General features: G+C 39.7%; 1 protein-coding gene across 4 annotated transcripts in view; it reads right to left on the bottom strand.

The window, feature by feature from the left end:
• Window positions 1–936: 936 nt before the first annotated feature.
• Window positions 937–27,995, bottom strand: part of commd5 (COMM domain containing 5) — a 44,083-nt gene continuing 17,024 nt past the window's right edge. For 2 of the 4 annotated variants that reach the window (XM_043705159.1, XM_043705160.1), the window contains exons 5-8: window positions 25,870–25,920; window positions 18,918–19,013; window positions 17,906–17,981; window positions 6,580–7,270 (exon numbers count right to left, since the gene is read on the bottom strand). In XM_043705159.1, the coding sequence (XP_043561094.1) occupies window positions 7,169–7,270; window positions 17,906–17,981; window positions 18,918–19,013; window positions 25,870–25,920 (325 nt within the window). In that variant the 3' untranslated portion in view covers window positions 6,580–7,168. Of the gene's footprint in view, window positions 1,796–6,579; window positions 7,271–17,700; window positions 17,776–17,905; window positions 17,982–18,917; window positions 19,014–25,869; window positions 25,921–27,995 lie in introns of those variants that run through there. The other 2 variants (XM_043705161.1, XM_043705162.1) reach the window with 2 other exon arrangements.

Below are 27,995 nucleotides of genomic sequence, written 5' to 3'. Positions count from 1 at the left end.
CCAGTCAGAGAACACTTTTGCCATGAGGGAATTTGGCCTCGGATCTTCAGGTGACTGTTCTCCAAGGCGGACTTCTGGATATGCAACAACAGAGAGTGGCCAAGCAGAGGCTGATAGCCAAGTTCAATATCTATGAGGATGGCCTCAGCCAGGACCTGGGGTTCTACAGGTGACCCCACAACACTATCCATTCTCACACACACACACACATAAGCACACACTCTTACATACGCACAATCACGCAGACCCTCACTCATACACAGACATATGTACACCCCCACACTCTCACCCATGTGCATACCCTCTCACAGGCTTCTACCCCATCACACACATTACCAAGCATGCACACATACACTCTCACACTGTCCTCTCACACATACACTCTCTCACATGCATGCACACACATATTAGTCTTTGGGGTGAATTTGCATTTGCAGAATTGTATTTGCATATTTTCTTCAAAAAGCACATAACCTACAGGCAGTCAATCCACGTGACATTTTATAAATTCCTACTTTGGAAACAAAACCAGTCTGACTGAAGATTGGAATACAGACAGACTCTAACTTCACACCTTTAATGGACTATCTGAGCTGAGATGTCTGCTTTTTATAAAAACCTTAAGGTATCTCAGGAACGTGGCTTGAAAAAGTTCTGGGATTTATATATAATTGAACTGAAACCTGCAATCCATTCTAAAAAATGAAAGATTTAACAGCACCCTAGTTTATGTCATGTCAAGCAATACGTCATGTCAGTTGCATGACAGCTTGATCTTGTGCTCTAAATTCTGTGTCTTATGATCCTGCCCGACTAGCAGTGCTCCAAAAGCTAGCACTTCTAAATAAACCTATTGGACCTGGTGTTGTGTGATTTTGATCTTTGAATATACTTGGCAGCCCTCTGTGGTAAAGAATTTCACAGATTCTTACCCTCTTGAGAGAAAACATTCCTCCTCATCTCTATCCTAAACATGCAACCTCTTATTCTGAGGTAATGCCCTTAGGTCCTAGACTCTTCAATTACCTTTCTGCAGCTACCTTCTCAAGTCTTCTAACAATCTTATATAGTTTTGCTGATAGTCTTATTTTTTAATGTTTAGATATTTTTCTCTGTGCCTGTTTGATCCAATAATAGAAGATTGTTGGAAACAGAACAACTATGTATCACTTTAATCATAAGCAAATGGAGAAAAACCACATAAGGTGGAGTATAAAGTACAGTGGATTATTTTGCTATTGGTAGAATAAGGTAGAACAGGAATAAGGAGTCAAACGCTGGCAAATGGGCCTAGATTAATTTAGGATACTTGTAGGCATGGACAAGTTGGACCGAAGGGTCTGTTTTTGCGCTGTACGTCTCCATGACTCCATGATGGAAACACTGGATTTACAGAATAAATGCACAATGGAAAAGTAAAAAGAAAATGGCATTTTCAAATTGTTGAAAAATACCTGGAGAAATGAAACTCTGTACTTGCAAACTTTCAGTCTTCCCTGGACTCGAGGGAGGTGCCAGAAGATTGGAGAATTGCAAATGTTATGCAGACATAATTCAAGAACATTTGTAAGGATGAATCCAGCAATTAGAGACCAGTCAGTTTAACCTTAGTGGTGGGGATGCTTCTGGATTTAAGATGGCACATACACACGAAGCCTCTTTGTAAGCTCTCTTTATTTCTTACAATTGTTCAGCATTTTTAAACCTCAATTTTAAGTCTGTAAAAATTACTACACCTTGATCCATTCAATCTTCCTATGATCTTTATGCCCTTGTATGTTATGGTCTGCCTGTACTGCAAAACAAAACGTTCACTGTTCATGGTTTAAGTGACAACAATAAATCAAAATTAGATCAAAATTCCATAAACAATTATGCAGAACAGAATTAGCAGTCATGTGGAAAAAGGTGGGTTGCTTAGGAAGGCAGCATGGCTTTATAAAGGGGCAATTGCGATTGATTAATGTACTGAAGTTTTTTGAAGAGAGTAACAGAAAGACTTGATGAGGGTAGCATTATTGATATGATGCACTTGCACTTTCAGAAGGCATTTGATTCAGTGCCACATAACAGACTTGCGAGAAAAGTTTGTGACCATGGTATAAAAGGGACAGTAGCAACATGGTTACAAAATTGGCTGAGTAATAAGGAAAAGGAAAATGCCTAGTTATGTTTTTCAGGCTGGAGGGAGTTTGTTAGTGGAGGTCCCCAGGGTTTGAGATTGGGACCCTTACTTTTGTTGATATATCTTAGTGTGCAGGGGACAATTTCAAAGTTTGAAAATAACTCAAACATTGAATTGTAAACCATGAAACAATGGTGTAGAACTCCAAAAGGACATAGCGGTGGAGTGGTGGACAGTGTGGAAGAATGTTGCAGGTTGCAGGGTAACTTGGTTAAACTGCAGAATTGGGCTGAGAAGTGGCAAATGGAATTCAAAGAAGCTTAATGTGAGGTGAATCACTTTGGGAAGAATAACAGGAAGGCAGAATACTGGGTCAATGGAAAGATTCTTGGTAGTGTGGATGTGCAGAGGGCTCTTGGTGACCATGTACACAGATCCCTGCCACGCAGGTTGATAGTGCTGTTAAGGCGGCATATGGTATTATCGGTTTTATTGTTAGAAGGATTGAATTCCGAAGCCATGATGTCATGCTGCAACTGCACAAAAATCTAGTGCGGCCTCACTTGGAATATTGTGTACAGGTCTGCTCACCCCCTTACAGGAAAGATGTGGAAGCATTGGAAAAGGTGCACAGGAGATTTACCAGGATGTTGCCTGGTGTGGAGCGAAGGTTTTATGAGGAGAGGCCGAGGGTCTTGGGTCTGTTCTGATTTAAGAGAAGGCTAAGAGGGGATTTAATAGAGACATACAAGATGATTAGATAGATTGGACAGTGAGAGTCTTTTTCCTAGGATGATGAAGTCGGCTTGTATGATGGCATAGCTGCAAATGGAGGGGTGATAGATCTCAGACAGATGTCAGAGGCAGGTTCTTTACTCAGAGAGCAATAAGGGCATGGAAAGCCCTGCCTGCCAATATAGTTAACTCAGTCACATTAGGGGCATTTAAACAGTCCTTGAATAAGCATATGGATGATGATGGGATAGTGTAGGGGGCTTAGGCCAGTTCACAGGTAGGTGCAACATCGAGGACCGAAGGGCCTGTTATGTGCTGTATTGTTCTATGTTCTAAAAGCTGGAGTGGTCAGACAGGTTCAATACAGAGGTGTGAGATTATGCATTTTGGTAGAGAAAAATATTGAAAGGCAATATAAAGTAGGGACATCAGTCTAAAAAGGATGCAGGAGCAGAGGACCTGGATGTATATGTTCACAGATCATTGAAGATGGCAGGACAGACGAAGAGAGCAGTGAATAAAGCATACAGTATCCTCAGCTTTATCAATAGGGGCATAGTTCACAAGAGTAAGGAAGGCCTCCTTCTGCACCCTAACATTTCTCTGATTCTGTAATAGTTGGTTTCATTGCCAGAGAAGTTGATTGGCAGTAATTAACATTGGCTACAGTGGTAAAAGGTACTTACTTTAAATGACAAATTATTGAAGTGTTTAGTTCTATCAAGCATGCAAACACATCAATGCCACAACAGTGTATTTTAATGGCTTAGCAGCCAGCAATATGATTTTTTTTTTTGCAAAGTTAATGCTATGGTGCAACTCAGACAGCAGCTTTTGGATTTTCATAATTAACTAAATTACTTCCGTGCATGAAGTTGCTCCACCAACTTTGCATTAAAAAAAAGTGAGTACTATTATTCTCATTGTTGTTTTAACAGTAAAGTTTAGCCCCTTACTTTCCATGACATTACCAAATAGACACGCTTATGGTTTTTTTTTGGAACTACACTGAAAATCGCAAGTATTCTGAATTGATGACAGAGATCGTAAAGAGCACAGGAGCAGATCAACAGGTAAACAGGATGCAGTGCATTGTAGAGAAACTGGAAATAATACATTTTGAAAGAACAGGAAAGGATATGGTAAATAGCAAGATTGTATCTATCATAATGGTGCATTACTTTTCCATTGTTTAATCACACTGGCCTTATTAAGGCTTTGATCCCCAGATCCTTTCTGTCAACAACCACTTAAAATTGTTAATGCCTACTTTTAACAAACATGCAACTATTGAGATTAACATCACTGAAATGTTGACAGCTGTAAGTGCGTTTGAAATATAATAATTATTGTATGTCTCAAGAAATTTTAGGTTAAAGATGGGCACAGAAATTTAGGCATTGAAATTTATTTTTAGCTCCTTGTGAAATAATATTCTCATACTTAAAATATTTAAAATTGAAGAATTCTTCCAACTCTTAGACATAATAAAAATATTGAAAAAATGAGAACCTAGAATCTCTAGTGTAGATGAGGCCCTTCAGCTCATCAGGTTTGTATTGTCAAAGTACACTAAATCCACACTAGTCCCACTTTCCAGCACTTGGCCAATGCCTTGAATGTCATATTTCAACTGCTCACCCAAGCACTTTCTAAAGGTTGTGCGGTTATTTACCTCACCTACCCTCTCAGGAAGCGCATTCACTCTGGATGAAAAGAAATCCCCACTAAACCTCTTTCCTTTTGTCTTAAAATTCTGGCTCCATGTTAGTTGTTTTCTAATCCTGTTCAGAGATGTTATGACACACTCCTGCAGCAAGTCAGACTCACCCCTGGTGCAAGTAGGACACGGCGTCTTGATTTAATGTTCAGAATACTACCTCTACACCACAACAATCTAATGGCTCTTTGTTATCTATCCTTTGAAGATAGGGAATAGCTGCTTTCTATTCACACTGAAACCAATTCGATCCATTGAGCCTGCTCTGCCATTCAACAAGATTGTGGCTAATTGGTTTGTGGTTTGAACTTCACTTTACTGCCTGCCCCAACCTCTTCCCTCGGAACCTTTGACTCGCTTCATTAAAAATCTAACTCAAGCCTTGAATATGTTCAACTATCCAATGGTCACTACTCACTGGGTTAGAGAATTCCAAACACTAATAAACAGAAATAATTTCCTCTTCAGCTCCATCTTAAATGGGACACTATTTTGAAATTGTGTCCTTAATTCTAAGTCTGAGAGGAATATAAAAACTATGACACCTTTATATAACAAGTTATACAACATTTGAAGTCTCATTTGGAACTGAATGTTATTATGCAAGCTCAAAGTGGTTTGTAAAGAATGACTAGTATAAATAAAAACATCTCTGTACCTTACAATATCACTCAATGTTCCAAAACATGTTATGTACAATTTCAAATTCAATTAATTGGAGACATTTAAGAGGATAAATACAATTAGCACACATTGCTCAAGTTGGATGAATGCCAACTTAATTTGTTTTTATTGATATTCGTAGAGGGAGAAATATGAGCTGAGGGTACCAGAATAATTCTGCTCTCCTTAGAGTTTCAACATAGCTTTCCCTCAGCATTGCACTCACGTGGGAGCCTAGACTACGGGAAAACCTGACTGAGATAGAAACATTGAAACTTCTGACTCAGGAAGTGTGGATGTTACCAAATGAGTCAAGTAATAATTACATAATACCATCATTATGCATGCAACTTTTCAAAGAATGCACATGGAATGTAAGGAGTCACAATAAGTATAGGAATTGCATAACTTATCAGGAAATTCTTATTTTACTTTTTACCCCTAAGACTGTCAAACCAAATCCAAGAACACTCCAAGATCACAGCAGGTGAAAACTCATTTCAGGACCAATGCTGACAAAGGTTCCAGCTTTTTTTCCTGTTGATGTTATAGTGGCAAAATTATCAACTTTTTTTTTTAAAAAAATTGGACCTATTTTTCCTAATCAATCTATTCAGAAATGTTATTATGTACTTATGGAGCGGCTGGGATTTGAACCTGGATCTCTTGGTCCAGGGATAGGGACATTACTACTGTATCAAAGAGGGTCCTAAACCTTTCCTACTGCACCTCTCTGGAGTAGGTGGGACTTGAACTAGGTCTCCCGATCTAGGGGCAGGGACGCTGGCCACTGTGCGGCTATGAGGAGATGTTGAGATCAGCTGTGAAACACTTGAGATCAGCAGGCTGATATTTACCATAAATAATCTCACATGAAAAAGATTCCATTTGGTAAAGTTGCAATGACATTATTTCTCATGAAAATGTCAGATACCATCATGAGGTTTTAAAGGGAGGATGGGAGGAAGGGGGAAGAGAGAGAGAGAGATTGAGAGACAAACCATGTTCAAATATTTTATTGTTTTAATTGTTTCCCAGTTCTTATCAGTTTTGGGAGAGACTTACACTGAAAACATTAGGCTTCAACTGAGTAACAAATGGGATCTTACAATGCAAGTCTGAAGATTTGACATCAATAGTTCCTGTCTGAATCCAAGATCCTTGAAGCAAGATAAATAGGTGTAGATTCACACATAGGCCTAGACAAATACACTTCCTCTGCAAATCGATTTTTCACTGATTTGGAGCCACAAACACAATGCTTGGGCTCCGTACTGATCAGAAACTTCCACAGTGAAAAAACAAATGACAAAAGTATAGTGCCATATACACCAAGTTCCACCAGTTTTGAGGTTTTATTACATTTGAAACTAGATTTGTTATCGTACAAGCTAAAGGTCACTCCACTCAAAACTTTACATAAAAGGGCTGGTCATGTTCAAACACGTGACTTTCATTCTTTAGTCATTTTCCAGTTTTAACTTATACTATTGCCCTTGCTTAAAGCTCTTGCATAATTTTGTTTGATTTCACTCCATAATTCAAATTTCCCCTCTCTCTACCACTCCATATACAGACTACTGCCAATGTAATTTTCCTGATTAAATAAACTCCTGGACAGTAGGAGACTTGGGCTGATCTATCATGCCAGTTGCATCAGCCCTAACTGATACACAGGCTGCCTCCGAGACAGACAGACATTTTAAGGCTGTTGAATACTGAAATTAATTCAAGAAGTTGTGACATACCAGTAATCTCAGTTCACAAATCACGATTGCACGTAATAAAAATAATGGAAAATTCTCTAGGTTAGGCAGCTTTAATAAAGCTAGATTGCCTTTGATATAAAGGCTCTATATATTATATATAGATAAAGGTCCTGACATACAACACTGGTTTGCAGTTTCGTTTTGATGACAAATATGCTAATCTTGAATTTTGAGAATGCTTCTCTTTTCCAAGTCATTCATTTCCTTCAGGATTAGGGCAACATTGTAACGCATTTCCTGGAACTTTGAAACTGGTACCTACAAAAATAACATCACAGGGAGTAATGAAATGGACATATTTGCCAGTTAGTAATATACTGGAAGTTATTAAAAATCAACATATCTTGTATTTACAACGAGGGAGAGATTATACCCATTGAACAGATATCTTGTTCTTTTCCATAACAAGAGAAAAGCTGAGGGATGACCTGACAGAGGACTTTAAAGATTGTAACAGCATTTGACAAAGATAAACTGAGGATTGTTATTGCATGACCCAGGGCATATACATTGATAATAAATCCTAGAAGACCATAAGACAGAGGAACAAAAATAGGCCATTCAACCCATCGAGTCTGCTCCTCCATTCAATGAGATCATGGCTGATCTCTACCTTAAATGTGCAAGCCCTCATTCTGAGGTTATACCCTCTGGTCCTAGACTGTGCCACAAGAGGAAACAGCCTTTCCGTAAATACCCTGTCAAGTGCCTTGAGACTCTTGTATGATTCAATGAGGTTGTCTCTCATTCTTATAATGAGTACAAGCCCAACCCACTCAACCTCTCATCATAAAACAGTACCTTCATGTCTGGGAATAACCTAGTGAACCTTTTCTGGATTGCCTCCAATTCCACTAATCTTCCCTTAGATTAGGAACGCCAACTTGTTCATAGTATTCCATCTGTGATCTGACCAGTACCTCGTATAATTTTAAGCAAAACCTCCCTATGTTTATACTTTATTCCCTTGAAATAAAGGCCAACATTCCATTTGCCTTCCCTATTACCCATGGAATTTGAATGCTAGCTTTTTGTGATTTGTGGACAAGCACTCCAAATTTTTGTTCACTTTGGCTTCTTTCTTCCTTTTCATATGTCTAAAGAAGCTCTTGCTGTTTTGTCTTGATATTACTTCTAAGTTTACCCTCAGAATTTACTTCCTCCTTCCATATTATGCTTTTGGTTGGGCTTTGTTGGTTTTAAAGCTTTCTGAATCCATTGGCTTACCACTAATCTTTGCCACATTATATTTATTCTTTCTATTTAACAATAACCCCTTCCAAGATTCTTTTTTTCCTCACTGAACTATATCTTTGCTGTGAGCCATTAACTTTTTTTTAAAAACATCTCTCATTGTTCCGCAATGGTCTTTACTGCTAAACCCTTTCCCCAGTCCACTCCAGCCAGCTCTATCCTCATTCCGTTGCAATTACTCCCATTTAAACTGAAATTTTTCAGATCCAAGTTCCTCCCACACAAACTGAATGTGAAATTCAACCATGTTCATCATTGTTTCCGAGTGTATCTTTTACTCTGACATAATTTATTGAACCTGCCTGATTATCCATCACCAGATCTAAAACATATTGTTCTAGGTGAATTCAGCAGGTACACCTTTACTCTGGAAATGGTCAGCATATAGAACAAATAGCATAGATGGGTTTAAAGTAAGCTAGATAAAGGCACGCTAGAGAAGAAACGAAGAAAATGAAACATTAAAAGCAGCATGGACTGAGTGGATTGAGTGGTCCACTTCTGTGCAACATTTAATGGCCCTTCAGCTCAATTGTCTCATGAACTCTGCCTCATCAATCGACATTGGAATTACAGTAAAATAAAGCTCATTTAGCTTTCAGTTACAATACTGCTGCAGCTAATGGAAAAAGAGTGCTTGCACTTGCAATAAACTGAATTCTGGCCCTCACAATTTCAAGTCGCTGTTACCAACACCTTCAGGAAGACCCTCTTGGTGCTTCAGCTTTCCATCAAATTTTCCAGCATCAATGGTCAACTTCACAATCAAATTGGAACTATAGAAAGATTAATACTGGCTCAATATCACAGTACTTGGGAGCAGAAACCAATGAATGGGAGGATAATCTATTTCAGTTTCAATGCTATTAATGACAGAGGATTTTCAATGGATACTTGCCATATTGCCAGCGTTGGGCTGACATTTACCATAGGAGTAGAAGCTGAAAATGCTGGCACACAATGACAGACAAACAATTTGCAAGTCAGATAGTCTGCCAAATCACATGGCAGATCTCACTGAATATTCCAAATATGTGTCTTCTTGGATTAGTGTTCTTGTGTCCTTGTTCAAACTGAACAACTGATTGATAGTTGATCACTTTTGAAATTGAGGAAAACTTGTTTCATGTACCACCCCGGGTACACCTTTTCAGTTCCCCCCAGGTACTACAACAACTTGCTTTATAAAGCACCTTAGTTGTAATAAAATGTTCCAAGGCATTTCAATTTTGATACTGAGCTAGAAAAGGGGATGTTGGGTCACGTGATGAGACTGTATTTAAAAAGGAACATCTTAAAAGGAGGAAAAAGAAGATGGAGAGGCTAAGAGGTTTAGGGAGAAATTAAACAGCTTGCACCTAAACCCCATCAATCAATGGTAACTAGTGAAAAATCAGATACACCGAAGGCCACAACTGGATTGAACAATAAATAGTGAGAAATCCTTGCACAGCACGGTATCTAAAACAAAGGCTTCACCTTCTGGTTTTAAAGTCACACTGTTCTGAGAAAATATACAACTACCGGGGTTGACAATGGCCTATTAGCATTGTCGCTAAACTAATAATCTAAAGAGGTAAAAGGTGAAGCTCTGGGGACCCAGATACATTTTATTTTTTCAGTGTGCTGTGACCCAGTGATGGCGCCCAAACCTCGTAGCCAGACAGCTGAGTTCAAATCCCACCTGTTCCAGAGGTGTCTCATATCACATATGGACAGGTCAATTAAAACATCTACACAGCTTTGAAGATTTTTTCAAGGATTTCTAACAGGAGTGGTGGAGGCTGGTACAATTACAACATATAAAAGGCATCTGGATAGGGAGGGTTGAGGGGGATACGGGCCAAATGCTGGCAAATGGGACTTGATTAATTTGGGATATCTGGTCGGCATGGATGAGTTGGACTGAAGGGTCTGTTTCCGTGATGTACAACTTTATTACTATAGGAATGGGACCAATGCATTGAAAATTAGTTGAATGTAGACTACAGAGGTTGAATTGGCACCTTTCAACTATCAAAACACAGGACAATCAGAGAAAACAATGACTGTTACAATTCACAGAACTCCACTTTAAAAATTAAATAGTCTCATTTTAATATTAAGCAGAATGGAAGACACAAAACTGGATGGACATAGACTAGCAATCAGTCAATGCCCACTTTAATAAACTAACCGGAGTTGAGGTCACTTTCAATCCTACTGATGTTTAAAAATAAACACAGTAAATAGTCACTACTATGGTCACAAAATCAAGTAGTCTTGGCATGCAATGCTTGGTAAGTTGACAATTGTGTTTGTATTTATTTGTGAATTCATGGGAACTGATTGATATATTGCCCATCCTCAAATGCCCTTGAAAAGGTAGTGCTAAAATCCTTCTTGAACCACTGTTTCCATGTGGTATTGGTCCACTCACTTTGTTGTCAGAAAGACAGCTCTCAGATTTTGATCAAAAGACAGTGAAGGAACAATGATATTTTTTCAAGACCACGTGGCTTTAAGGGAACTTGTAAATGTTGACTTTCCCATGTATTTGTCCTTCAGTGGGGCTGGGAGCTTGCAAGGTCCTGCTAAAGGAGCCTTGGTGTGTAGCTGTAGTGTATTGGAAAGGTGTGTGCGGAGTTAATGCTTAAGATTCCCATAAAATGGGCTGCTTTGTTATATCTTCAGGATTAAACGCAACATAGACTATTCTTACTTTGTTAAAAAAAAACTTAAGTTCCATCTCATGATGATGATTAATGGACACATTAAGAACTTTGCTTGGAATCATTTTCTGGTCTTTATAAAAAATGGTCACATACTCAAGAAAGTTAATGGCTTGCTATTAAATGCAAGAGCATATCCCTGATAACACTTGGTTTAACTTCATTTATAATGCACACTGGAAGACTTTGGTTTGATAATCGCTTTTATGATAATAGAGTGCTTACAAATTTGAACATTACAAAATTATATTAGCATACACTGTAGAATAAACAACTTTTGCATTAATAAAGCAGCCTTTCACGCAATATCCAAATATATGAACTAGGAGCTGAAGGTGACCATTCAGCCCTTCAAACTTGGTACCCATGCACAAAGATCTCAGCTGATCTGTTTCTGTCTTGAATTCTACATTCCCACATAACCATGATTTCATTGCCGGACAAGAATATCTCTCGGCCTTGAAAACATTCAATAGTCCTGCCCAGCCATTCTGGCGAGTCAGAATGGTCCAAAATCTCTCAAATCTCAGGAAAAAAAATTCTCATTCCCTAAAAAGGTGACCCCTAATTTTCAAACAGTGCCCCCAGTTTTGGATTCACCCAAAAGAAACATTGTTTTCATGTCCGTCTTCTCAAGTACATCCAGGATCTATACTTCAATCACACTTCTGAATTCCAAAAGAATCAAGCCCAGTCTGTCCAACCTTTCCTTACCAGACAACCCATTCCATCCAGACATCAATCTAGTAAACCCTGACCAAATCTGAACATGGTACTCCAGATGTGGTATCACCAATACCAGTATTTAACCGAAACATAACCTACTTACTTTTTTATGCTCAATTCTTGTTGAATAAAGTATAGCATCCTATTTGCTTTCTTAATTACTTGTACTTGCATATTAACTTTTAGAGACTTGTAGTTAAACAGCAAGTTCTCTCTCCAGTTGGGAATTCTGCAGCTGTTCTCCATTTGAACAACATTCTGTTTTTCTACTCTTCCTGACAAAGTGAATAATTTCATTTTTTGCCATTTTATGTGCCATCTGCCAGATTTTGCCCACTCATCCTATCCAATTTCATGTCCTTTTCACATAGGTTCCTACCTTTGCAGCATTCGTGAACTCAGCTACCATGCTTTTGCTCTCATCAAGGTCATTGATATAACTGTTAAAAAGCTGAGCCCCCCAGTGCAGACCCCTGCAATGCTCTACTTGTCACATCTAGAAAATCAGAAAAAGATCTATTTATCCAGTCTCTGTTTTCACAAAACAGCCCAACATCTATCTATGCTAATAGGTACCTCCATAGATATTTTTAATCAACTCACTCATACATGTTACGATGATTTGGAGGAGCCAGTGTTGGACTGGGGTGGACAAAGTTAAAAATCACAACACCAGGTCATAGTTTATTTGGAAGCTTTCTGAGCACTGCTTCTTCATCAGGTGGTTGTGAAGCAGGACCATAAGACACAGAATTTCTAACAAAAGATTATAATGATACAGTGATACATTGAACAAACCAAGATTGTTAAGTCTTTCATCTTTTAGAATGGATTCACTGGTTTTGGTTCGTTAATATGTAAATCCCAGAACTTCTTTTAAGTCACATCCTCAAGAAAATTTAAGGTTTTATAACCAAAGGTGACATTTCAGTTCAGACAATGCTTTAAAAGGTGCGAGTCAGACCAATCTTGAGTCAGGCTGAAAATTGCAGAACCTGCAAGCAGTCAATGAATCCATATAATATTTGTAAATTCCACTTTGGAAATAGAACCAGTCTGACTCACACCTTTAAGGCATTGTCTAAGTTGAGATGTCACCTTTGGTTATAAAACCTTAAATTTTCTTGAGAATGTGACTTGAAAGAAGTTCTGGAATTTACATATTAAACAACCAAAACCAGCAAATCCATTCTAAAAGATGAAAGACTTAACAATCTAGGTTTGTTCAATGTATCATTGTATCACTGTAATCTTTTGTTATAAATTCTGTGTTTTATGGTCCAGCTTCACAATCACCTGTTGAAGAAGCAGTGCTCAGAAAGCTAATGCTTCCAGAAATACCTGTTGGACTATGACTGGGTGTTGTGTGATTTTATACATGTTGCGATGCACCTGTGCAGCAGGTGGAACTTGAGATAGGGACATTACCACTGTGCCACAAGTGCCCTTATGTATCCCTTAGACCAGGAGTTCTACGATGCGAAATAACCTGTGCTAAAGGCCTTCTGAAAATCCACTATATGTCTGCAGGCCCCCCTTTACTTCCTCTAACAACTCAAATAAATTGATTAAATACAATTTCTCCAGCTCTTTCCTATCACCTTGGGTATTCTCAAAGTGCCCAGCTACAAATATCTTTTCTATTTTCTGTCTCCCTGCCTTCTTGAATAAAGGGATTACATTTTCTACTTTCTGTCTAATGAAGTCTGTCCAGAATCTAGTAAATTGGGGGAAATTAACACCAACACAACTACCACTACACTGTTCATCGCTGTTAAGATACTAGGATGAAATCCATCAGGACCTGGGGTCTTGTCAGCCCTGCAGCTCTCTTAGTTTGCTCAGTACCACTTCCCAGGCGATCATTAACTTCTCCATCAAATCCATATCTCCCTTCCATTTCCTGATTTACAGTTATTACTGCAATGTTTTTATATCCCCGACAGTGAATATAAAAGCATAAGATTTGCTCATTTCATCTGTCATTTCCTTATTATTAGCTACCCATTCTCTCTTGAGGACCAATATTCTTTTTAAACCCCTATCCTTTTTTTTTTAAGTATCCATTGAACCCTTGCTATCTATTTTTCTTTTCAATTTCAAACTGGCTTCCTCTCATACTTTCATTCCTTTCTCCCAATTAGACATGTTCTGCCAGTCTTTATATTCGGTCCAATCATCTGATCTCTGTAACTCATCATTGCATAATTACAAGCTTTTTCCTCTAGTTTGGTGCTTTCATTAACTTCTTTAGTTAACCACAGATAATGAGTCCGACCCTTCCATTTTTTTGCAGCAGTAGCAATATGCTTATCTGAATACTCCGAAATACACTCTTCAAATGGCTGTCACTGTTTCTTAATTGATCTATCCCAAAGCCCAGTCTCCCAGTTCATTCCAGCTCATTTGGTTTTCATGCCCAGGCAGTTGCTCTTAATTAAGTTTAAGAAACGAATCCTTTTTTGTGTGAATAAAGTACGTATTGAAATAAGAAAAAAAGAATCTTTGACTCATTCCTTTCCTTTTCAAATTGAATGTAACATATAAACGGCAGCATGGTGGCTCAGTGGTTAGCACTGCTGCCTCACAGCACCAGGGACCTAGGTTTGATTCCTGCCTCAGGTGACTGTCTGTGTGGAGTTTGCACATTCTCCCCATATCTGCGTGGGTTTCCTCCGAGTGCTCCACTTTCCTCCCACAGTCCAAAGACGTCCAGGTTAGGTGAATTGGCCATGCTAATTTGTCCATAGTGTTTGGGGATGTATAGATTAGAAATGTTAATCAGGGGTAAATGTAGAGTAATAGGGGAGGAGAATGGGTCTGGGTGGGTTACTCTTCAGAGGTCGATGTGGACTTGTTGGGCTGAATGGCCTGTTCCACACTGTAGAGATTCTCTGATTCTACGATGAATAAGGAGCTAAACCAAAGGGGGATATTTTAGGTAGGGTGACCAAGATTTAATGAAGGGCCCTTAATCCAGATAAAGAAACAGATAAGCTCAAGGAGGCAGAATTCCAAAGTGTATGTCCCAGGTGGGTGAAGATATGGTTGCCATTTAAATCAATACAGGCAACAGTGGAATGCACAAGCGCCAAGAGTCAAAGAGGTTATGGTTCTGAATTAAGTTACAGGGATTGTGGAGAAATGGACAATGGACACATTTGAGCACCGGGAAACTAATTTTAACCTTGATATAGTGGGGAACTGGAAGTCAATGTAGGTCAGAAAAGCCTTGATGGGTGACTGCAAACAGGAGTGAGATGGGACAACAGCAGCTGCGTTTTGGATGAACTGAAGTTGAGAGGATACGGGGTGATTATCCTCCCAGGAAATATTGGAATAGTCAAATGTAGTGTCATCTTCACAGCTCTCATTCTTAATGCTGTGCAAATTTATGGGAGAAAGTCACAACCTAGATTTAATGCTAAGTAAATGTCACAAACGCTCAGACCAAATAGTTTTGCTTGCAGTTTGTAGCCTTTAATAGAAGTCGGTGCAGGAATGGGCAGCCAACCAAATGGGTTATATAACGTTTGCAATTGGCAGCAATTCATACTTATATAAGTTTGATGCATCTCAGATTCTAATTACAATTCATTTTCAGCACTGGCCCCTCCCATGTTTCCTGATTAACTAAATTTACAATTTGATTTCCCTGTTATGATCCCAAAAACTTAACATTTAGGGTTAGATCATGACAATTTGTTCATAGAGCGAAATTCTACACATTTTTTTAAAACCCTGGAGAAACTAAATCCCACAGGCTTTGGTTGTTCAGCCTGCACAGACCTCAGGCCTTCCCTTTGCTGCAATGTGTGATGTTTCTATATCTGGTTATACCTTTAGGTGAGACTTGACATCTTGAATTTGGCAGGACAGGCAGTTTGGAAAAGTCTGCTTTCAGCCCTCTGATCTCATTGGAAACAGTTCTGAAGCTATCAACCGAGTGCCAAAATGGAGAACAACCCTTTACAGATCGCACAAATTGCAATGGTTCAGGAAAATGGCTGACTACTACCTTCTCAAATGGCAATTTGGGACGAGCAACAAAATGCTGATCCTGCCTTCGACTACACCATCCCACAAATGAACTTTTTTTAAAATCATGGAAAAGTGCAGCAGGTCAGGCAGCATCCAAGGAGCTGGAGAATCGACGTTTCGGGCATGAGCCCTTCTTCAGGAATGATTCCTGAAGAAGGGCTTATGCCCGAAACGTCGATTCTCCTACTCCTTGGATGCTGCCTGACCTGCTGCGCTTTTCCAGCAACACATTTTCAGCTCTGATCTCCAGCATCTGCAGTCCTCACTTTCTCCTTTTTTTGAAATCATGTCAGCATAAGGAACTCAATAACATTTCTTTAAAATGTATTTGCTCTTAAGGTCAAGGTGACTCTGAGAGAACAGTATTATGGTCTTGATGGTATTGTCAAGTACAACATGCAAATTGCCAGAAATAAAAAGCAGATATTGCAAAAAAGACCCTGGGTTTTGAGTTGCCTGCCAGTTCAACGTACCAGCCTGTTCCCTGGCCAACATCTGTCTCAGGCTTGCTGCAGTGCTCCAGTGAAGCTTAGCACAAGCTGGAAGAACCCCTTATTTTCCACATGGGAACAAGACAGCCTTCTGGACTCTCCCCTGTCCTTACCCCAAACCTCGCACACCAGGCCTTGTAATCACACAGTCTGCTATTTAACACAACCCACTGTTAGTCACTAACAGTCTCCATTAATAACTACTCGCCCTCCTAGCTGGATCGTTCTCCACTCCTTTGCCTGTCAAACTGTCCTTCTCTCTCTTTGGGCTCTATTCCCACTATCATTTACTCCTTATCCCCTCTCCCTCACCCTATTTTCTGCGTAAAAAACAACATATTCCTAGCTACCATCAGTTCTGAGGAAGGGTCACTGGATCCAAAGGGTTAACTCAGATTTCTCTCTGCAGATTTTGCCAGATCTGCTGAGTTTTTTCAGCAATTTCTGTTTTTGTTTCCACTTACAGCACCCGCAGTTCCCTTTGTTTTTATTGTGAATAGCCAGACCGGATTGCAGGTCCTGATAGATGTTAGTAAATCAATGGGGATTTTATAACAAGCTAGCAAATGTAATGGCAATCTTCTGGTATTAGCTCAGGAATTACCAGATTTACCCGATTAAGTTAAACTAATTACAACAGCAAGATTTAGTTTCCTGGGAATCATGGTTATTAAGACCAGTACTGGAATCTGTGTTGTACTTCAGGAACGTACAGCAGCAAAATACTGCCTTTCATTAAATTAGTTTGAAACAGTAACGAATGATAATGGTGGAACACATCAATAGAAGATGGAAGAGGATGTTAGGAAGTATCTAAGCGATCCCACATGGAGAGAGAATACGTTTTTAGTTTTAATTAGGAACAAAGAGGGTTGGGACCTGCTGAGTCTTGAGGAGCCAATCAAAACTTGGCGAAAACAAACATCTTCATTTATTTAGTGTTTTTCACTATCTCAGGATGACCCAAAATGCTTTAAAGTGAACAAAGTACTTTAGAAACGTAGTCACTGTTGTAATGCAGGCAAAGCAACAAATAATTTGTAAATAGTAAGTGCTCACCAAGAGCAATATGATAACAAGCTCATTTATTTTAGGGATTTTGATCGAGGGATAAATTTTGGTCAGGACACTGGGGATAATTTCACTGCTTTCACTCTTATGTCCATCCAAGGGAGAAAATGGGATCTCTGTTTAACAGACCACCTCGAAGATGCCATCTCAAGCAATGCCGCACCTCTTCAGTGCTGCACTGGAGGATCAGCCTAAACTTTTTGTACTGAAATCCCAGAGGTGGACGTGAACCAACAACATGGTGACACAGAGCTGACAGCTCTGCCAACTGATGCCCAGCAACTGAAAACTCTTATGAATCAGTTTCACGAAGCAGGACAGGATCAAACTACAGCATCAATGTTTTATTATAGCCAGCTCCAATATTTCATCCAAGCATTCTGCCAAGGACATGCTGGTAGACAAAGTGCTACTGAAGTTAGCATGACAAATCAAAGTGTGAGACTGCTTCGTTCGTAGATATAAAAGTCTACAAGAAAGAAAAACAAGCAGCAATTGGGCTCAAATTCAGTTACCAAGGGGGCTCAGACCATTGGCTCAAGTCAGTTGATAAAGAGTATACCAAAAGATACAAATATAATTTTCTGTAATGTACTCACTTCAAAACGATGGACATTACCATTCGACAGTTTTAACTGCATCAGTATAGCAGGCTGCAAGGCGCGAGTCAAAGAACTATGAACAGAAAATCAGCATGAGTGTCAGAGTAAAGACAAACAAATCATTTGCTCGAAATTGAGAATTACCCGAAACCAAAATCTGCACAGAAAGATTATGGCACAGAAAGAGGCCATTCAGCCAATTGTGCATTGGTGAAATTAAAACGAGCCTTCTATCTTGACCCCACTCTCCAACACTTGGCAAATAGCCTTGGAGATTAAAACACTTCAGGTGCATAATCCAGGTATCGTATCGTTTAAATGAGATAATGATTTTCACCTCTACCACCAAACAGGGCAGTAAATTCAAGAAACCCACCACTTTCTGGGTGAAATGGATTTTTCTCAAGTTCCTTCCAATCCTTAACCAATCACATTAAAGTTGCGTCCCCGGTAATTGACCTGTCCGCTACGGAAAGGCAACTCAGTCGAAGAATCTCAAGTTTTTTTTATCCCGCAATTAAGACAACGCTCAGCCTCCTCTGTTCTAAGAAAATAAACCTAGTCTTGTCAATTTTTCCTCAAACATGCAATTGTCAAGCCTTGGGAAGTGACTACCCTTTAAAACCTCATCAGATGTAAAGAGCTCTGAATGCATTAAGGTTAAGAAAGGCACTACAGAAATCTTTCTATTTCTTGCTTTACAACTCACCCCTTAAAATCTCTCTCTTCATGGTCACCTATCCCACTAACTTTGTTGGTGGTGTTGGGTCTAATTTTGTTTCATTGTACTTCTGTGAAGCACCTTGAGGCCACTTGCCATGGTATATAAATGTGAAATATTGTTCCTAAGAATGTTGTGCTACCTTTGTTCACCTGCCACAAGATTCCAGACAGGAAGATAGCAGCATCAACAGAAGCTTGGGCAGAGGATACTTGGGCAGAAAAATAATGTAGGTTGACTGAAAATAAAAATCAAAAGCCAGAAAAAAAATTGAAAATGCTATTTTACCTGGAAGAAATAGCCACATCAACTCTCCATCTGAAATCCTTAAGAGTTGGCAATCGAGTCCGGTTTTGCAAGGCTGCAGTCTCCAATACTGACCTTCTAAAATCAAAAATAGTATTTATTGTAAGACCATCACATTAAGAAGCAGGAGCAGTGATTTGTTAGGTCAGTTCCATTACTCAGTGACATCACAGCTAATCTGATGGTGTCCTTAACTGTATGTTGCTGCTTATCTCCAATGACCCTCAACTCACTTGTCAATCAAACTTCTGTCTAATCCAAGCTTCAAATATATTCAATGACAGCCTCCACTGTTCAGCGAGAAGGGCAATTCCAAAGGCCGAGACACCCACATACCAAGAAAATTTCTCCTTATCATAGTCTTAAATTGGAGATATTTGATTTTTAAAGTATATCTCCTAATTCTAGATTCATCTATGTTTCAGTAAGAGTCCGTTATTTTTATCAACTCAAATGAGTATCAGCCAACCTATTCAAGCTTTCTTCTGAAGATAACTTTCATCTCATCAAACAGCCTAGTTTACCTTCTCGGAGTGTTTCTGAATGCAGGTAAAGGGGTCCCCAAGTGTGGACGTCCAATTTGGTCATACTTAGAAACTCAAGGTGCAATTTTAAAGAGCCGACATACAAATACTTCTTACTACTTATGAAAGGCTACTTTATATTGCCCTGCACCATGTTCCAATTTGTGTGGAATCAACAGACTCAAGAATGGAACACGGTCACAAACAAGGGACACCCTGTCTATCCCCTCCATAAGTAACAAGACCAAAGCTGCACACAATACTCTCAGCAAAGTCTCACCTTCAATGCCCTGAGGTTGCATCAAGACTTTGTGACTTTCATACTCCAATACCATTGCGAGCATTGAAAAATAGAGTTCAAATAGGATGCTTTCAAAAGTCACATGACCACTTAATATGAACACAAGCCAAGTAGTAAGTTAAGAAAATTATTCTGCAAGAAATTGAACATTTCGCAAACTAGTTTTTACCTTCTGCAGAGAGTTTCTGCCCGATTCTCTGTTGTGGGCCATTCTAACCATTGCCAGAATTACACAGAAATTGCAATTCTGAAACAGGTTGTCTGTATTCATCTTGCTCACTAGCTTTAGAACTATCTCCATGAGTCTGACCCATTGCAAGATCCCATCAACAATCCTTTCTTAAATGTTGACAGTCTTTGCTTCCAATCACCAACTCCATGAGAGTTACTTCTGTCAGTCTTAAAGTTCAGACATTCAACATTAGATTAGAATCTTCGAACCTTCAGATCTTTCGAATAAATAGACTCTTTCTGATAATCAGTCTCATCCCTTCAGAATATTAAATAATTTAAGCAAATTACACCCTTCTCGATTCCAATAAAAAGCAGTCTCTATTTTTTAAATAAAGTTGGTCTTTCTTCATATGGTGAATCTGTATAAACAGTTACTCTGAAAAACTCAAGACAGACGGCGAGGACTGATTAGGGAGAACCAGCAAGGTTGTGTATGAGGGAAATCGTATCACAAACTTGATTGAGTTGAATCACACAACACCGAATTATAGTCCAACAGATTTATTTGGAAGCACTAGCTTTCGGAGCGCCGCTCCTTCATCAGGTAGTAGTGGCCTAATTTGTACACCCCAGTCCAACACCGGCATCTTCAAATCAAAACCTTAGAGTTTTTTAACGAATGAACCAAAAAGACTGATGACGACAGACCAATAGATGTTGTTTACTTGGACTTTAGTAAAGCCTTTGACAAGGTTCCGCATGGTAGACTAATTAGAGTCATAGAGGTGTACAGCATGGAAACAGACCCTTCGGTCCAACCTGTCCGTGCCGACCAGATATCCCAACTCAATCTAGTCCCACCAGCCAGCACCCGGCCCATATCCCTCCAAACCCTTCCTATTCATATACCCATCCAAATGCCTCTTTAATGTTGCAATTGTACCAGCCTCCACCACATCCTCTGGCAGTCATTCCATACACATACCACCCTCTGCATGAAAAGGTTGCCCCTTAGGTCTCTTTTATATCTTTCCCCCCTCACCCTAAACCTATACCCTCTAGTTCTGGACTCCCCGACCCCAGGGAAAAGACTTTGTCTATTTTTCCTATCCATGCCCCTCAAAATTTTGTAAACCTCTATAAGGTCACCCCTCAGCCTCCAACGCTCCAGGGAAAACAGCCCCAGCCTGTTCAGCCTCTCCTTATAGCTCAAATCCTCCAACCCTGACAACATCCTTGTAAATCTTTTCTGAACCCTTTCAAGGAGCTTGTCAACTGGATACAAAATTGGCTTTATGATTGGAGACACGGTGTGTGGATGAGGGTTGTTTTTCTGACTGGAAGCCTGTGATCAGCAAGTGTTCTGCAGGGATTAGTTACTGGGTCCGCTTTTGTTTGTCATTTATATAAATGATTTTGATGAGAATATAGAAAGCATAGTTAGTAAGTATGCAGATGAAACCAAAATTGATGGACAGTGGACAGCGAAGGTGGTTATCTAAGATTACTAAGAGATCTTGATCAATTGGGTCATTGAGCTGAAGAGTGATAAATGGACAAGTGCAAGATATCTCATTCTGATAAAACAAACAAGGAAAGGACTTATATAATTAACGGTAGGGCTCTGGGCAGAGACCGAGGGGTTCAGGTACATAATTCTTTGCAATTTGCGTCATATTTAGACAGGGTAGTTAACAAGGCATTTAGTATGCTTGCCTTCATTGCTTAGATCTTTGAGTGCAGAATTTGGGATGTCATGTTGAAGTTGTACAGGATGTTGGTGAGGCCTCTTGTGGAGTGCTACACGCAGTTCTGATTGCCCTCTTATAGGAAGGATATCATTAAACTTGAGAAGGTGCAGAAAAGATTTACCTGGCTGTAGCCAGGGATGGCAGGTTTAAGACATAAAAATATACTGGGAAAGCTGGGACTTAATTCACTGGAGCGTCGGAGTTTGAGGAGTGACCTTATCAAGGTTTTATAAAATCATGAGGGGCATAGATAAGGTGAATGAGAAGGCAGGTGGGACTAGTTGGGTTTGGGAATGTGGTCGGCAGGAAACGGTCGGACCGAAGGGTCTGTTTCTATGCTGTATGACTCTATGCAAATAATCTCCATGATTGGATTAGATTAGATTAGATTACTTAGTGTGGAAACAGGCCCTTCGGCCCAACAAGTCCACACCGACCCGCCGAAGCGCAACCCACCCATACCCCTACATTTACCCCTTTTAACCTAACAATACGGGCAATTTAGCATGGTCAATTCACCTAACCCGCACATCTTTGTGACTGTGGGAGGAAACCGGAGCACCCGGAGGAAACCCACGCAGACACGGGGAGAATGTGCAAACTCCACACAGTCAGTCGCCTGAGTCGGGAATTGAACCCGGGTCTCTGGCGCAGTGAGGCAGCAGTGCTAACCACTGTGCCACCATGCCGCCCACTAAACTATAAACTAAACATCAAGCATTCTGAAACCATAGGCAATTCAAGTTACCGACAATGGCCTTTAATCATCAAGCCCTTTTACAAGGCAGCACTATCTTTTTTCGAAGGGCGACCTCTCTATCCAGTATCTCTAACAGCCAAGAAATTCACCATCTCTGGAGTTAAATTCTTGCATTGTTGTTACACAGAGATAGAACGGTTTCACCGTTGCTATGGATAGCGGATGAAGCATTGTCTATTCTAATGATTTTTTTTAAAAACAGTTAAATACCCAGACCGTTTTGAAAAAAGGTGCATGTGAAAATACATGGCCAATTGCAGCCATGTACCTCCGGCATCTATAATGAAAATATTTCACTCTACACGTGGTCATTTATATCAGGCAGCATCCAAGTTCTTGCCCAAAACGTCGATTCTCCTGCTCCTCAGATGTTGCCTGGCCTGCTGTGCTTTTCCAGCACCACACTCTTGACTCTGATCTCCAGCATCTGCAGTCCTCACTTTCTCCTAGTATGGAGATTGGTCAACCATCACAACTCAGTCAGTGAATATCCTCACCTGATACCCACATCTGAAGAGGTGGATTATCATATGCTTCACAGCCAGGGATAATCAGTATCTAGCATTTTCTACTCCTCTTGGTTCTGAACTTAATCTATTGCCTCCTGGAGAAGATTAATTAATTAATTTAGCAGTGATTGATAATCTGTTGATTTTATGACCACGCCATTTGTATTCATTCACTAATCCAATGGTCAAGCTGCATGCAGACTTAACTACTCAATTCGCAACAAACCTTTTATGCTCTCACATTAAACTCCTAACAGAGAAATGCTTGGTTGGAAAGGGTCTATGTTTGGAATGAAACACGGTTAGAATTTAAAGGTAGCCCATGTGCCCTGGTTTAACATAATGGCACTGAGAAGAAGTTTGGAGACAATATAAAGTTAAACTGCAGCTGTAAAAGAACATTATGAAAACACATTTTCCTTATTATACGAAAAGTGGACAGGCACAGTGGGGTGCAGAAACACATGACCAATTCCCCCTACTCCATAAACTTCCACAATATCATGGGGGGGGGGGGGGGGGAAATGTGGCATTCTGAAGTCCGCAACTCTCCGAAATTGGGGGATGGCAGCCAAGGGGAGAAATGAAACAAAGCTTGGGGAAAAACCAACACAGAAAGAGGGAGAAGAAAAACAAACTGCTGTGGAATCCCTTTTGGTCTACCTTAGGCAGGGAACAGCCAATCTCAATTAGGGAATGAGATAGCTGAGTGGTATTATCACAAGACTACTAATCCAGTGATCCAGAATGTTCTGGGGAAGCCAGGTTCAATTTCCAACATTGCAGATAGTGGAACTTGAACTTTTTTTTTAAAAGTCTGTAATTAAGAGTCTAATGATGACCATTGTCATAATAACCCATCTGGTTCAATAATGTCCTTTACTGAAGGAAACTGCCATCCTTAGTTGGTCTGGCCTACACATGACTCCAGACCCACAGCAACGTGGTTGACTCTTAACTGTCTTCTGGGCAATTAGGGATGGGCAATAAATGTTGACCTAACTAGCAATGCCCTCATTCCATGAATGAATAAAAACAAAAACTACCCTATCAGTTGAATGGGTATTAATCGAGAAAGAATCTTTTTAAGAAGGGACAAATACAGACGCACAAAGAATAAAATAATTAAACCACCAGATTCGACTTTCAATACTACAGATTAATAGTATATTTTTCATATTCCAACTTCAGCCTGCTGGTATTTGGAATGGACTGGAGGGAAAAGAGGGTCTTTGCTTAAGACTGTCAATTAACAGTCAATTTGCTTCCAGTCCAATGTTTGAAACATTTCATATTTCAGAGTTTTAGGGATGACGCACTCTATTGGCAGCTGTGAGTGGGTGATACACAAGAGCCATGGTGGGTGGTATTCAAACTCCTTTAGAGAACTGTAGAGATTGAAAGCAGCTACATAGTAAAGGAAGAACAAGGTCATGGAGAGAATTGAAAACAAGGATGAGAGTTGTTTTTAAAAATCAAAGTATCAATGGACTGGGTGTCAACATAGGTCAACATAGGCAGCATGGTGGCTCAGTGGTTGGCACTGCTGCCTCACAACAGCAGGGACCAGAGTTCGATTCCAACCTTGGGCAACTGTCTGTGTGGAGTTTGCACATTCTCCCCGTGTCTGCCTGGATTTCCTCCAGGTGCTTCGATTTCCTCCCCAGTCCAAAGAGGCACACATGAGGCGAATTGGCCATGCTAAATTGCCTATAGTGGTCAGGGATGTGTAGGTTAGATGCATTCATCGGGGGGAATGTAAAGTAATAGGGGAAGGGTCTGGGTGAGATATCCTTCGGAGGGTCAGTGTGGACTTGTTGGGCTAAATGGCCTGTTTCCACACTGTAGGGATTCTATGATAAGTTAGTGAGCAGAGAGGTGAAAAGTGAACAGCACAGTGACAGCCGGGAAGGAGGCAGAGTTTTGATGGCATGGGAAGGAAGAAGAAAGGTTTGTCTGCAGAGCATTAGTCTGCTCAAGTCCTTAAGTAACAAAAGCACAAGATGTGGGCTTCAGCAACAGATTAGTGAAGACAGAGACATGGGTGATAACATATAGACACAAACCTTTATCAGAGAGACAGCATTAGGTTGTAAATTCAGCTCAAGATAAAGGAGGTGGAGGAAATGATTTTCATTTTAGCAGTACAGATTGATTTGAACACGAGTCTTAAGATCATGCTTTTACTCATCTCCGTTATAACGTTTATTTTCCATTTTAACATTCATAAAAAACACTATTGGTGATTTTACTCAATTCTGTTTCCAATGAATACCAGATCCAGTGACTGAATTGTGCACTATAAATTATTGGCAATAAACTACCAAACCTTTACATCAGACAGTATCAAGATTCCATGCTTAAGTTGACTTCCAACAAACAACAGTTCCAGCAATTTCTGTTTTTGCTTTGAAAAGCTCAGCAGGTCTGGCAGCATCTGTGGAGAGAAGTCAGAGTTAACATTTCAGGTCAAATGACCCTTCCTCGGAACTTCTCTCCACAGATGCTGCCGTACCTGCAGAGCTTTTCCAGCAATTTCCGTTTTTGTTTCAGATTTACAGCATCCACAGCCTTTTTGGTTTTTAACAGTTCAAAGCAGCTGCTCCGGGTTAAGGCACTTTTTCTATCAACTGATTAACCATACTCTACTGACTGTGTGACGAGCAATAAATGACCGGAATCCCTGTTCTAATTTGATTGCTCACAAGAAAATAATTCAAAGAAATATAAATGAAGGCTTGAAGCAGCAGACATAACTTAGAATGGAGGTTCCCAGGGGTACTAAAAATCATAGAACATAACAGCGCAGTACAGGCCCTTCAGCCCTTGATGTTGCACCAACCTGTCATACCAATCTGAAGCCCATCATTGTAGTCTGTTCAGTGATACCTCATGAGCAATTAAAAATAACTAACCTGTTACCAAATACAACACTCGCAAAGTCAGAAATAAATTCCTCTGGAATCCTGAAATAGAGAAACGTTAGGAAACAGTCAAGTACTGATCATAAAAGGCAAGTTCCAAATGTTGATTGTAAAATCAGGTTGTGGGGAAGGGATCAAATTGCTTTTTATATGCACTCATTTCATTTCCTACATGGTGTAAACTTGCATACAAGGAAATATTTTACAAAAATAAAACACAGTGAATGCTGCAAATTCCCCTCCAAGCCACAGATTGTCCTGGCTTGGAACTATATGACTATTCTTTCATCAGAACAGGCAATTAACATACAGGATAGCACCAGGAAGAAGCCGCTAGTGTTTCTGGTTTAGGAAGGGGTGGCACAGTGGCTCAGTGGTTAGCACTGCTGCCTCACAGCATCAGGTCCCAGGTTAAATCCCTGCCTCAGGTGACTGTCTGTGGAGTTTGCACATTCTCCCTGTGCCTACGTGGGTTTCCCCCCGGTGCTCTGGTTTCCTCCCACAGTCCAAAGATGTGCAGGCCAGGTGAATTGGCCATTCTAAAATGCCCATAGTGTTAGGTGCATTAGTCAGAGGGAGGTGGGTTGCTCTTCGGAGGGTCGGTGTGGACTTGTTGGGCTGAAGGCCTGTTTCCACACTGTAGGGAATCTAATCTAAAAAAAAGTAAGATCGGTCACACTTAAATCTTAAAGCTATTGTGGCGGTAGGAAGGATCTTTTATCTGGTATGAATATTGAAAAAGGGGTGACTTGGATACTGCAAAAAAAGGTGCTACTTTGTTTTGGAACTTGTAACAAAGTGTTTTGAGATTAATGGAACTATACTTTTACTGTGCATTTAACACTCTTTCAATTGGTGTTACAAGTAAAGAGTTTGATATATTCTACCTTCATTTGTTCTGGTTAATAAGTCTGTGTGTTATTGTTAACAGGCAGATCTTGGACAGATATTATAGGATGCAAGCCTAAATGAAGGGAAAGGTGTGGCTAGGGAAAAGTGAAACAAAATGGAATGCAGGATTAATAAGCACTTTGTTGTGATCTGGACATTTCAACAGTAACTTTCAAAACAGAATTTAATAAATACTAAATGGAAGAAAACAGAGAAGATTCAGGTACAGGACAGTGGCCTACACGCAACTTCAGTGGCTGAATAAAGTTGAAGAATAGAAAAGAAAAATATGGAGAATTAATAATGGAAAATAAGGAGATGATTGCATTAAGTGAACAGGTATATTGCACTAATCTTCACTATGGAGGACATAAAAGTGACATGAGTATTCTGATTTGTATGTATTTTTAATATCATTTATTTAAAGTTCAGGTTTCAGATTCGGGGTTAGTGATATATGAGTTTTGTGTGTGCCTGAATTTAATAATTAACCCAAGTATTTCTGTAGCCATGGTGATTTATTTTGAAACAGTCTGTCACAGCTACTTTGGCAACAGTAATGAGTTCCTGTTTACCGTAGAACGTTTTAGGACTTAGCAAAGTTAACCATTATGCTTTTGGTCTAGACTTGTGGCTTGTAAGCTTTGAGAGACACCTAAGACATTTTGTTTTAAAAATTTTGTTTTGGTCAGTTAAGTCCTTGGATGAAAACAGTTATATAGAACAGTGCTGCCAAGAAGGGGAGAATATAGTAAAGCTAGATTATCTTGGAATAAGTCAGTGATGGTTCCAAACCAGAAGCATTAGAATAAAATCCTAATCTTGAATCTAAACATGTTTAAACTCAGGTGTATGATAGCACCGGTAGGGGGATGTCATCATTGTTTCCGGTCTAGGAAAAGTAAAAAAGGTCACACTTAAACCTATCAAGGTTTTAGGAAAGATCTTTTTCTCTTAGATGTGTATGTGAAAGGGGTGACTTGGATATTGCATGAGAGATGTTATTTTATTTTGAAATTTGCAATCAAATGTTTGGGATTAATAGGATTATACTTTCACTGTATATTTAAAACTCTTTGAATTAGTATTACAAGTTGGGGATATGTTCTATTTTATCTTCACTTCTTCCAGTTAATAAGCCTCTGTTTTATTGTTAAAACAAAATCTGCAGCATTGTGGATTTACATCTCAGGTAGAGAATGTCTCATCAAAACCAAAACAAACAA

Source organism: Chiloscyllium plagiosum, chromosome 15 (genome assembly GCF_004010195.1).
Source record: "Chiloscyllium plagiosum isolate BGI_BamShark_2017 chromosome 15, ASM401019v2, whole genome shotgun sequence".
Lineage (NCBI taxonomy): Eukaryota > Metazoa > Chordata > Chondrichthyes > Orectolobiformes > Hemiscylliidae > Chiloscyllium > Chiloscyllium plagiosum.
This window is presented reverse-complemented; position numbering and strand designations above follow the sequence as displayed.